General features: G+C 44.1%; 1 protein-coding gene across 1 annotated transcript in view; it reads left to right on the top strand.

Moving 5' to 3' along the window:
* Positions 1-13,083, top strand: part of KDM3B (lysine demethylase 3B) — an 87,214-nt gene that overhangs the window by 61,195 nt on the left and 12,936 nt on the right. Inside the window, 5 exon segments of the mRNA XM_017891311.1 lie at positions 3,125-3,232; positions 5,401-5,528; positions 7,213-7,492; positions 8,896-9,152; positions 12,267-12,533. Coding sequence (XP_017746800.1) covers positions 3,125-3,232; positions 5,401-5,528; positions 7,213-7,492; positions 8,896-9,152; positions 12,267-12,533 — 1,040 coding nt within the window.

Genomic DNA, 13,083 nt, shown 5'->3' with positions numbered 1-13,083 from the left:
TTTTTTTTTTTTTTTTTTTTGTGAGACAGTCTCACCCTGTCACCCAGGCTGGAGTGCAGTGGTGCAATCTTAGCTCACTGCAGCCTCCACCTCCCAGGATCAAGCGATCCTCTTGCCTCAGCCTCCCGAGCAGTCAGGATTACAGGTGCCCGCCACCACACCCAGCCAATTTTTTTGTATTTTTAGTAGAGATAGGGTTTCACCATGTTGGCCAGGCTGGTCTCCAACTCCTGACCTCAGGTGATCCACCTGTCTCGGCCTCCCAAAGTGCTGGGATTACAGGCACGAGCTGTTGTGCCCGGCCTAATATACAAGTTTAAAACTTTACCTTTTCAGAAGACACGTTAAGGCTGGGCACAGTGGACTCATGCTTGTAATCCCAGCACTTTGGGAGGCCGAGGCAGGTGGATCACCTGAGGTCAGGATTTCAAGACCAGCCTGGCCAACATGATGAAACCCTGTCCCTACTAAAAATACAGAGAATTAGCCGGGCATGGTGGCAGGCACCTGTAATCCCAGCTGCTCGGGAAGCTGAGGCAGGAGGATCACTTCAACCCAGGAGGCGGAGGTTGCGGTGAACCGAGATTGCACCACTGCACTCCAGCTGGGCAAAAGAGTGAGACCCCGTCTCCAAAAAAAAAAGACACATTTAAGAAAATAGCCCAGGCACAGTGGCTTATAACCTGTAATCCCAACAGTTACGGAGGCCAAGGCAGTGGGATTGCTTGAGCCCAGGAGTTCAGGACCAGCCTAGGCGACATAGGGAGACCTCATCTCTACAAAAAAACATTTAAAAATTAGCAAGATGTGGTGGCTTTCACTTGTGGTCCCAGCTACTCAGGAGGCTGAGATGGGAGAATTATTTAACCCTGGGAGGTTGAGGCTGCTGTGAGCCATGATTGTGCCATTGCACTCCAGCCTGGGTGACAGAGTGAGACCCTGTCTCCAAAAAGCAGATGAAAAGCTACTGTGCATAGTGGTGTACACCTATAATCCCAGCTACTTGGGAGGCTGAGACAGAAGGATCGCTAGAGTCCAGCAGGAGTTTGATACCAGCCTGGGCAAACAAGCCCGTTTTTTTGTTATTGTTGTTCTGTTTTGGTTTGGTTTTGTAGAAATGGGGTCTCACTGTGTTGCCTGTCCTGGTCTTTAACTCTTATGCTCAAGCAATTCTTCCACACTGGCCTTCCAAAGTGCTACAGGTATGAGCCACCGTGGCAGCCCAAGCTAGTTTTAAAAAGGTTTGAACAGATACCTCACCAAAAAAGATAGATCGATGACAGATAAGTACATGGGAAAAATTGTAATTCATTTGGGAAATATAAATTAAAACCATAATGAAAAATCATTATGTCTACTAGAATGGCTAAAATTTTTAAAACTGACAGTATCAGCCGGGCGCAGCGGCTCATACCTGTAATCCCAGCACTTTGGGAGGCCAACGCGGGTGGATCATGAGGTCAGGAGATTGAGACCATCCTGGCTAACATGATGAAACGCTGTCTCTAGGAAAAACACAAAAAATTAGCTGGGCATAGTGGCACGTGCCTGTAGTCTCAGCGACTCGGGAGGCGGAGGCAGGAGAATTGCTTGAACCTGGGAGGCGGAGGTTGCAGTGAGCCGAGATCTCGCCACTGCACTCCAGCCTGGGCGACAGAGTAAGACTCCATCTCAAAAGAAACAAAACCGGACAGTATCAAGTATTATCAAGGATGTGGAAGAAGTAGTAGACCTCTTAAATATTGCTGGTAGGAATGCAGATTGGTACCATCACTTTGGAAAGCAATAAGTTCATTTCTTACAAAGTTATAAAACTAAAATTTACCATATGACCTAGCATCCCACTGCTAGGTATTTACAAGAGAAATGAAAACATTTCCCCAAAAAGACCTATACATCAATGTTTATATCCGCTTTATTTATTTTTTTGTTTTTTGTTTTTCAGACAGTGTCTCTTTGTGTTGCCCAGGCTGGAGTGCAGTGGAGCAATCTCTGCTCCCTGCAGCCTCCACCTCCCAGGCTCAAATAGTCCTCCTACCTCAGTCTCCCAAGTAGCTGGGGCCACAGGCATACACCACCACACTTGGCTAATTTTTTTTTTTTTTTGTCATGTTGCCCAGGCTGGTCTCAAACTCCTGGGCTCAAGTTCCTGAGCCCACCTCGGCCTCCCAAAGTGCTGGTATTACAGGTGTGAGCCACTGCGCCCAGCCGTGTAGCAGCTTTATTTATAATAGCCAAAAATTGGAAACAGTCCAAATGTTCACCAGCTGATGAACAGATAAGTTATGGTACATTCATACCATGGAATACTACTCAGCTATAAAAAGGAATGAATCACTAATACACACAACAGTGTAGGTGACTCAAAAGCATTATGCTAAGTGAAAGAAACCCAACACAAAAACTGCATCCTACATGCTTCCATTTATATGAAATTTTTGAAAAGCAAAACTTTAGTATTACAAAGTTGATCACTAATGGCCAGGGCTTGAGGGAAAAGAATTGACTACAAAAAGCCTGAGAGAACTTTTGTAGATGGAATAGAAAGGTTCTTTGTCATGATTGTGATAGTTGTTCATTCAGTTTCTCTAAACTCACTGAAGTAAACACTTTAAATTGCTGGATTTGTTCTTTATAAATTATACCTTAGGTTGGGCACAGTGACTCATGCCTGTAATCCCAGCACTTTGGGAAGCCAAGGCCAGCCCAGGAACTTGAGCCCAGGAGTTGAAGACCAGCCTGGGCAACATGGCGAAACTCCATCTCTACAAAAAAATACAAACATTAGTTGGGAGTGATGGTGCATTCCTGTAGTCCCAGCTACTCTGCAGACTAGAGTGGGAGGATGGCTTGAGCCAGGGAGGCGGAGGTTGCAGTGAGCCATGATCAAGCCACTAGACTCCAGCATGGATGATAGAGCCAAACCTTGTCTCAAAAATAAATAAATAAATAAATAAAATCTCAGTAAAGCAGGGGCTTTTTTTTTTCTTTTTTTTTTTTTTTAATTAGTTGTTACCTCCTTTGGCCATGAGAAAATTGGCCTTTGGGGTTTTGAAACTCCCACTCCCTGAGAAGGATCCATTTTTGTGACCCTTATAAGTAAAATCATTCATTTCTGTTTCAGAGACAGAAGAGATGGGTGATGAAGAAGTTTTCTCCTGGTTGAAGTGTGCAAAGGGACAGTCCCACGAACCAGAGAATCTCATGCCCACGCAAATTATTCCTGGCACAGGTAAGGAAATTCCTTTTTTAGATTTGGTGGAAAAAATGTTTTTAGTTGAGATATCCATATACCATAAAATTTTTTGAAATGATTTAGCCTGATTTTTTCTTTTAAGCATCATCATATTTCTCTGAGAATTTGGATGATGATGATGATGATGATGATGATGATTATTGAAGAGACACCATCTGCTCTCACCCAGGCTGGAGTGCATGGTGTGATCATAGCTTACTGCAGCCTTGAACTCCTGGCCTCAAGTGATCCTCCCACCTCAGCCTGTCAAGTAGCTAGGACTACAGGCATGCACCACCACACCTGGCTTATTATTTAATTAATTTATTTATTTTTTTGTCCAGAGATGAGGTCCCAGTATGTTGCACAGGCTGGTCTTGAACTCCTGGCCTCAAGTGACCCTTCCACCTCAGCCTCCCAAAGTGCTGGGAGTATAACCATGAGCCACTGTGCTCAGCCAAATTTGGATCTTTAGATGTGTATTAGTGTGCATATGGCCACTACACACTCTGCTCCCCATTTCTGATTAGAGGACCTGGTCTTGTTTCCAGATACCATTTCACATATCTGTGATTGGCTGGACCAGAATGAAAAAGCCAGTGCCTAGGCTTTCAGAAAGACTTCTGGTTTTAGGCTCGTAAAACAGCTAAAATGGTCAGGTGTGGTAGCTCATGCCTGTAATCCCAGCACTTTGGGAGGCCAAGATTGGAGGATCACTTGAAGTCAAAACCAGACTGGTCAACATAGGAAGACCCCATCTCATATAATTAAAAAATAAAATAAATCCAGCTGAAGGTAATAAGATATCTTGAATCCATGAGGAAAACAGCTTGCTCAGCAGTAGGAATGAATGGTCATGTTTGTGTCACAATCCCAGTTTACTTCAGTGATTCTTCCAGAAGTTCTGTATGCCTAGCTTCTGTACTTCCATTAACATACATGCATTGAAGGTGATGACTCTGCCAAACTACTGCCTGTATTATCCTCCACTTAAGAAAGCTTTGCCACAGTCCAGCCACGGTGGCTCACACCTGTAATCCCAGCACTTTGGGAGGTTGAGGCGGGTGAATCACTTGAGGTCAGGAGTTCGAGACCAGCCTGGCCAACATGGTGAAACCCCATCTCTACTAAAAATATAAAATTAGCCAGGCTTGGTGGTAGGCACCTGTAATCCCAACTACTGGGGAGACTGAGGCAGGAGAATTGCTTGAACCCAGGAGGCGGAGGTTGCAGTGAGCCAGGATCATGCCACTGCACTCTAGCCTAGGTGATACAGTGAGACTCTGTCTCCAAAAAAAAAAAAAAAGAATTTTGGTGGAGCATCCCTGGATCCCTTATACCCCACTGCTTCTAAGCCAAAGGGTTTCCTGAGTGCAGTGGTAGGGTGCCTGCTCCCTGCAGGTCTAAGTATAGTTAAATATTTACCCATATAAAGTTTACATTGATCTATTAATTAGTTTTTACCTTTTTTTTAAGTTATAACTTACAGTACAGTATACAATTCCAAATGTTTACACTCTTTGAGGTGGAGTCTCACCCTGTCACCCAGAGTGGAGTACAGTGGCACAATCTCAGCTCACTGCAACCTCTACCTCCTAGGTTCAAGCGATTCTCGTGCCTCAGCCTCCCAAGTAGCTAGAATTATAGGCACGCACCATTATGCCCATCTAATTTTTGTATTTTTAGTAGAGATGAGGTTTCACTATGTTGGCCAGGTTGGCCTCAAACTCCTGACCTCAAAGCAGTTCTTCTGCCTTGGCCTCCCACGTGCTGGGATTAGAGGCGTGAGCCACCACAACTGGCCAATATTTACACTCTTGAACACTAAAGAATCTACCCCTAGAGTTTCTCCTGGAGGATACTGTGTTAATGTTTACTAGAAGAGGGAAAGGAGTATAGCTTAGTGCTCAAAAGTAGCAGAACTTTAGGGGTAGTTATACCTGGGCTAAAGTCTTAGTGCTTCTGTTTACCAGCTTTATGTACTTGAGCAAATGACCTAACTTCTCTCAGTCTCAGTTTGATCATCAAAAATTGAAGATAAAAACAGCTACCTTATTGAAATGTGGTAAGGATTGAGGGAGATAATGTAAAGAACACTCTTAGCATAATATATGGCATATACAAGTATTCTAGTGTTATTTTTATTGTTTACCTTTTTTTCCCAGCTCTTTACAATATTGGAGACATGGTACATGCTGCCCGGGGCAAGTGGGGAATTAAAGCAAACTGCCCTTGTATCAGTCGACAGAACAAATCTGTATTGAGACCTGCCGTCACCAATGGGATGTCACAGGTAAACTGGTGTGTGTGGGTGTAACTAAGTGAAGCTTAAATTTTTGTGTACCAGGATATGCCCCCTTTTCAACTCTGTTATGCCATACTACTGTAGGATTCCTGAGGAATCAGGAGATGGGGAAGCCTTTCTAGAGAGAGCTTAAAGGACTTTACTCAAAGGATTTTAATTACTCCTGATTGGTACAGTCTCTCTTCATTCATCTTTAAACCGGTTCATGGTTGACTGATAGCACAAAGAGATTCTTAGCATCTTGTCAAGATACATACCTCAGGGTCTTTGTATGGGTAAAGAATATAGAAAAGGTTGCTAAGAATACTGCTGGTCTTGAGTCTTATCTGAGAAGGCACATGGTCCCTATCACTGGATTCATCTCAGGTGCAGAAGACAGAAATAGGAAGATTGGCTCACTGAGTTGGGTTCAGAGGCAGTGGTTTTCACATTGCTCTGTCCGTTGTTGTTTTATATTGTTTTGTTTTGTTTTTTTGAGACAGAGTCTTGTTCTGTTGCCCATACTGGAGTGCAGTGTCATTATCTCGGCTCACTGCAACCTCTGCCTCCCAGGTTCACATGATTCTCATGCTTCAGCCTCCCAAGTAGCTGGGACTACAGACATGCGCCACCATACCTGGGTAGTTTTTGTATTTGTAGTAGAGACAGGGCTTCATCATGTTGCTCAGGCTGGTCTCAAACTTCTGACATCAAGTGATCCACCCACCTTGGACTCCCAAGATTCTGGGATTACAGGCACGAGCCGCCGCACCCGGCCTGGTTTTCTTTTCAGACAGCCACAACCAACTGCTTACATTCCATGGCCTTTCTGGCAACACTGCTACAACATATCGTTGATGATAAGAGGCACAGGGATTAATGCTGAGGGGTCTTGAGATATATTTTCAGTAGAGTTGACTATATAGATTATGCAAATACTCTAGATAGAGCAAATTATTTGGAAAAATCAATGAGTAATAAACATTTATTTAGCATTTATGTGTATCAGAGTTATGCTAAGCCCTTTGCATATACTATTTTATGTAATCCTAAGAACAGCACCACGGGGTCATTTAAATTACCAATTTGCCATTGCAGAAATTGGGTCAGGCGTGCTAACTCTTTATTTTAGATTAGAAACTTCAAGCCTCGTTCACTGATCTTTCCACAGAACCTAGCCTGGTTTCTGGCATGTTGTAGGACTCAATAAATATATGTTGAATTAAAGAATGTGGCCGGGCGCGGTGGCTCAAGCCTGTAATCCCAGCACTTTGGGAGGCCGAACGGGTGGCTCCAAGGTCAGGAGAATCGAGACCATCCTGGCTAATACGGTGAAACCCGCTCTGCTAAAAAATACAAAAAAAAAAAGAAAAAAAAGTAGCAGCGATGAGGCGGGCACCTGTAGTCCAGCTACTCGAGAGGCTGAGGCCGGAGGAATGGCGTAAATCTGGAGGCGGAGCTTGCACGTGAGCTGGAGATCCGGCCCTGCCACTTCAGCCTGGGGCGGCAGAGCAAGACTCCGCTCTCAAAAAAAAAAAAAAAAAAAAAAAGAATTAAAGAATGTATGAAATGCCAGTTACAGGACAGATTATTCTTCCCAGACCTATTTAGTATGTGAAGCCATTACTAGTTGTGTTGTATTTTTTTCTACCCAAGGACAGCACTCCAGTCATGTTGGCCTTCTGTGTTTCAGCTTCCTAGCATAAACCCTAGTGCCTCTTCTGGAAACGAAACTACCTTCTCAGGCGGAGGAGGACCGGCACCAATAACAACTCCAGAGCCGGACCATGTTCCCAAAGCCGACAGCACTGACATCAGATCTGAAGAGCCTCTGAAAACAGACAGTTCGGCATCAAATAGCAATAGTGAACTGAAAGCCATCAGGCCTCCTTGTCCTGACACGGCCCCACCCTCCTCCGCCCTGCACTGGTTGGCAGATTTAGCAACTCAGAAGGCTAAAGAAGAAACAAAAGGTGAGATGCAGGCAAACCTCTGTTCTGCCTGTGGTAGAAGTCATGAATTTTTTCCAGGATTCTTTGAACTCATACATTATCATGCACATTTATGAAACGTGCTACTTGCTTTCTCTGGCTAATCACATAAAAATGAGGAACTGCCTTTCAACTTCTTTCTAGAAGTGGAACTTCTCTAAAAAGGCAGATTCCTGGGCCCTACTCTGGATCTCCTTAGTCAGAATTTATACAAGGGGTTTTTGTTTGTTTGTTTGTTGTTTTGTTTTGTTTTGAGACAGAGTTTCACTCTTGTTGCCTGGAGTTCAGGCTGGAGTGCAATGACGCGATCTTGGCTCACTGCAACCTCCACCTCCTGGATTCAAGTGATTCTCCCGCCTCAGCCCCACAAGTAGCTGAGATTACAGGGATGCACCACTACGCCCAGCTAATTTTTTTGTATTTTTAGTAGAGACGAGGTTTCTCCATGTTGGTCAGGCTGGTCTCAAACTCCCGACCTCAGGTGATCCACCTGCCTCAGCCTCCCAAAGTGCTGGGATTACAGGCGTGAGCCACCATGCCCAGCCACATACAATACTTTTAACAAGCTTCTCAGATGGTTCTGTTATACAGCCAGGGTTGAGAGCTAGACTTAGAGCAGAAGTTTTCAGCTGGGCACAAGAATCAGCTGGGGAATGGTTAAAAATGCAGATTCCTGTGTCTCACCCAGAACTATGAAATCAGAATCTCTGAGGGTAACAATCTCCATTTTTAACAAGCACTCCAAGTGACTTCAGTACAGGTATTCTGGAGATACACGTTAAACACTATCTTAGAGAGGCCGGGCGCGGTGGCTCAAGCCTGTAATCCCAGCACTTTGGGAGGCCGAGACGGGCGGATCACGAGGTCAGGAGATCAAGACCATCCTGGCTAACATGGTGAAACCCCGTCTCTACTAAAATACAAAAAAAAAAACTAGCCGGGCGACCTGGCGGGCGCCTGTAGTCCCAGCTACTCGGGAGGCTGAGGCAGGAGAATGGCGTGAACCCGGGAGGCGGAGCTTGCAGTGAGCTGAGATCCGGCCACTGCACTCCAGCCTGGGCGACAGAGCGAGACTCCGTCTCAAAAAAAAAAAAAAAAAAACCCACTATCTTAGAAAGTGAGGGAGATGGAAGATGGATGACAACAAAAGGCAGTTTGAAATTCAGATCTGGTAAAGAAGTAGTAGGAGAGCTTCTCCTTGGCTGTGCGACCTCCTATAATTCTAGCTTGTAAGGCTTGACCCAAACAAACCATACACAGTTTGCGGGGGTGCAGGGGAAGGGAGAGAATCTTTCCTCCTTCCCATGTGACTGATTTTCAGGGGTCAGTTGTGTGCTGAGTATTCCTTTTTGTACCTAATGCTATTCCCGGTTATGTTCTTACAGAAGCAGGGTCCCTGAGGTCGGTGCTCAATAAAGAGTCTCATTCGCCCTTTGGGCTGGACTCATTCAACTCCACTGCAAAGGTCTCTCCGTTGACTCCAAAGCTTTTTAACAGTCTGTTGCTGGGTCCCACTGCCTCCAACAACAAAACCGAAGGGTCTAGCCTTCGAGACCTCCTTCACTCCGGGCCTGGAAAACTTCCTCAAACCCCCTTGGACACAGGCATACCCTTTCCCCCGGTCTTCTCTACATCCTCAGCAGTAAGTGTCCTCTCTGCAACTCTAGCCTTTGCAGCTTTTCCATGAAAGAACCATCAGAGATCAGATAATTGGGTTAGAGGGTACATGGGTGATTTGTGTTCTCTACATTGTCAAGCTGACAAGGTCTCTCTTTAAAGTTTTGGGAATGTTTGAGATCTTTTTAAGTAGTGAACTTTTTGTACCATGTTAGGAAGTCTGTAAAATCGAGATTTTGAAGTTTTCAGTCATCAGCAGAAAAGTTAATACACTGATTACTTCTTTCTCTTGATAATAACAGGCATTAATTTTTTTTTAACCTGGATAGTACATTTTTATTGTATTCTTGGATATCTAATAGATGTCTCAAACCTTTAACGCATCTAAGCCTGAACTCCTGATCTTCTGACCATAAGCCTGCTTCTCCTTAGTTTTCCCCTACTGGTTGGTGACATCTCTGTCCTTCTCATTGCTTGCACCAGAAATCTTAGAATCATTTGGGACTCGCGTGTCTTACCTTTCATATCTAGTTTGTTAGCAAATCCTTTCAAATTTGATCTTTAAACTATATTCAGAATCTACTCATTTTTCATCAGCTCTATTGCTTCCTCTCTGTTCTGAGCCAACATCTTGCCTAAGTTTTTGCAATAAATTCCTTATAGGTCCCCTTGTTTCTGCCCTTTACAACCTACAGTGTATTTTCAACACAGTAGCTAGAGTGACTCTTTTAAAATATAAGTCATCCCATGGGAGGCTTTTATTAAGAAATAAAATTAAAAAAGAAATGAAATGAAAAGGAGAAAAATAATAAAATGTAAGTCAGATCATATTACCTCTGCCTGAAATCCTTCAAGGGCTTCCTTTTTCTCTCATAAGATGAACAGAGTCCTTATAGTGCTTACACATGAGTAGAGTCACGCACCTGGACTCTGAGGCCATAGCCCTATCTGTTCATCTTCCTCTCACCTCTCTGACTTCAACTATCACTCTCTGTCCTGTTCACTCCACTCCAGCCACACCCACCTTCTTTGAACATGGCCAGGCATGCTCCCTCTTCAGGGCCTTTGCTCTTGTTATTTCCTCCACCTAGAATTTCTTTCCCATGTAACCACCTCACTTGCTTCATCATCAGTTCCCTCACCTAACTCCTGAAATGTTACCCTCAGTAACCCTTTCTTCATATATCACCCTTCTGCACATACCTATTTTCACTTCTTTGTTTTTTTATAGCACTCATTACCATCTGACCTATTACATGTTTGATTTTCTGTCTCTTGCCTCTCCTAAAGGCATTTTTGACTATTCTGTAGTATATCCCCAGTGCTATGGTGTTTGATCCAGTCATGTTTAGTAAGCATTTATTGAATGAATGAATTAACAAGGTACAATATCTGAAAGATAGAAAAGAGGCTGGGCACGGTGTCTCACACCTATAATCCCAACACTTTGGGAGGCTGAGGTGGACAGATCACTTGAGGTCAGGAGTTCAAGACTAACCTGACCAATGTGGTGAAATCCCATCTCTACTGAAAAACTACAAAAATTAGCCAGGCATGATGGCACACGCTTGTAATCCCAGCTACTCGGGAGGCTGAGGCAGGATAATCGCCTGAACCTGGGAGGCGGAAGTTGCAGTGAGCCAAGACCACACCACTGCACTCCAGCCTAGGTGACAGAGGGAGAGTCATCTCAAAAATAAATAAATAAATAAAATAAAAAAGGTTTCGAGTGAAAAGTTTCCTTTGCACCCTTGCCTCCCAGCCACCTGTTTCCCTTTCTAGAAGTCTCCAGTGTTTCTCAAGATATAATTCATATGTATGTTTTTCCCCTTTTACACAAATGTTCTACACCTTGCTTTTCTGATTTTTAGTTTATATGTCCTGCAGATCATTTCAAGTGAATACATAAACATGTTTCTTATTCTGTTTTATGACTAATGCCTGAAACGTGATGAATTGTGGGTGACTGAGCCTTCTATACAATTTGGGTTGTTTCTCTTTTGGATAAGTAACTGTTTTTTGTTTTTTGGTTTTTTTTTTTTTGTTTGAGACACAGTCTCACTCTGTTGCCCAAGCTGGAGTGCTGTGGCATGATCTCAGCTCACTGCAACCTCTGCCTCCCGGGTTCAAGCGATTCTCCTGCCTTAGCCTCCCAAGCGAGTAGCTAGGACTACAGGCATGTGCCACCACACCAGGCTAATTTTTGTATTTTTAGTAGAGACAGGGTTTCATCATGTTGGCCAGGCTGGTCTCGAACTCCTGACCTCAGGTAATCCACCCGCCTCGGCCTCCCAAACTGCTGGGATTAACAGGCTTGAGCCACCAAGCCTGGCCTGGATAAGTAACTTTTTAAAAGCAAACAAAACAGTTACTTTGGGTACTGTTTCTTGTATACTTGCTCATCATACCACCAGTTCTTTTTCTGATTCTCCCATGATGTTACATGATTATACATACTTTATAGAGATAGGGATTAGTAATACTGGAAGCATAGGATTATCCAGTTTATAAAAGCTTCCCCACCTTCAGTTCTGTGACCTTAGGTATGTCACTTTCATCTCTGGGCCTGAGCTTTCCCATCAACTGAAACAGGTGAGTGATTCTCTGTGGGATAATAGTGAGGGAAAAATGGAGAGTAAGAGACTGCTTTCAGAATGTACAGTTGCTCTTGGACACTCTGCTACACCCTTCATTGAGGTACTCCCTGGTAGAAAACCACTGCCTTGATAAGTCACTTCAGTTACTTAATTGAAGTATTATATCCCTTGGGCATGCTGGTTAGGAAAAATTTAGAACCCTCAAACTAAATGACCTTATTCCACTCAGTTACAGCATTTGATGATCCCTGTAGTCTACATGCATATGTGCTTTGTATACTGAATGGCTGATGCCATAGTTATTTCTTAGGTCTCAGATCTCTCGAGGCAGAAGGGATGTGTTATACTTTTCTTTCCTAAATGTTAAGGTAAAATATGAAGGATAAAAGAATTTAAGATGTTGACTTATTATCCCCCTTCCAGTTGTAAAAGACATTTTAATAACTGTTGTAGAATTGAATCAGATAGGTCAGAACTCCTTGTGAATACAATTGTGAGACAGTTTTTTGAATGCCATTATCTGATGGATTTGTGTCTGATAGGGAGTGAAGAGCAAGGCCAGCCTACCCAACTTTCTTGATCACATCATTGCCTCAGTGGTAGAAAATAAGAAAACCTCAGATGCTTCAAAGCGGGCCTGCAACTTGACTGATACCCAGAAGGAAGTGAAGGAGATGGTGATGGGGTTAAATGTGCTAGATCCCCATACTTCTCACTCCTGGCTTTGTGATGGGAGGCTTCTGTGTCTCCATGACCCCAGCAACAAAAACAACTGGAAGATCTTCCGGGAGTGTTGGAAGCAAGGTCAGGTAAGCAAGAATAAGTCGTTCCAAGGGCCAACTATCTGCCTGCCTACCACAGCCACCTGGACAATTCCAGGTCTCTCTTTTTGCCAGGGAGATTTAGACATAGTTAGGTTATTGTAATAGCCTTGCAACTTCGAGTTGTTTTGAGTTTTTAAAAGCAAGGAGATGGTCAGGCACAGTGGCTCACGCCTATAATCTCAGCACTTTGGGAGGCCAAGGCAGGCGCATCATCTGAGGTCAGGAGTTCAAGACCAGCTTGGCCAACATGGTGAAATCCTGTCTCTACTAAAAATACAAAAAAGAATTAGCCAGGCATGGTGGTGGGCGCCTGTAATCCCAGCTGCTTGGGAGGGTGAGGCAGGAGAATCACTTTACCTGGGAGGCAGAGGGTGTGGTGAGCCAAGATGATGCCACTACATTCCAGCCTGGGCGACAGACCAAGATTCCACCTCAAAAATAAATAATAGGCCAGGCGCGGTGGCTCAAGCCTGTAATCCCAGCACTTTGGGAGGCCAAGATGGGCGGATCACGAGGTCAGGAGATCGAGACCATC

This window comes from Rhinopithecus bieti, unplaced genomic scaffold (assembly GCF_001698545.2).
Source record: "Rhinopithecus bieti isolate Rb0 unplaced genomic scaffold, ASM169854v2 scaffold_20170, whole genome shotgun sequence".
NCBI lineage: Eukaryota > Metazoa > Chordata > Mammalia > Primates > Cercopithecidae > Rhinopithecus > Rhinopithecus bieti.
This window is presented reverse-complemented; position numbering and strand designations above follow the sequence as displayed.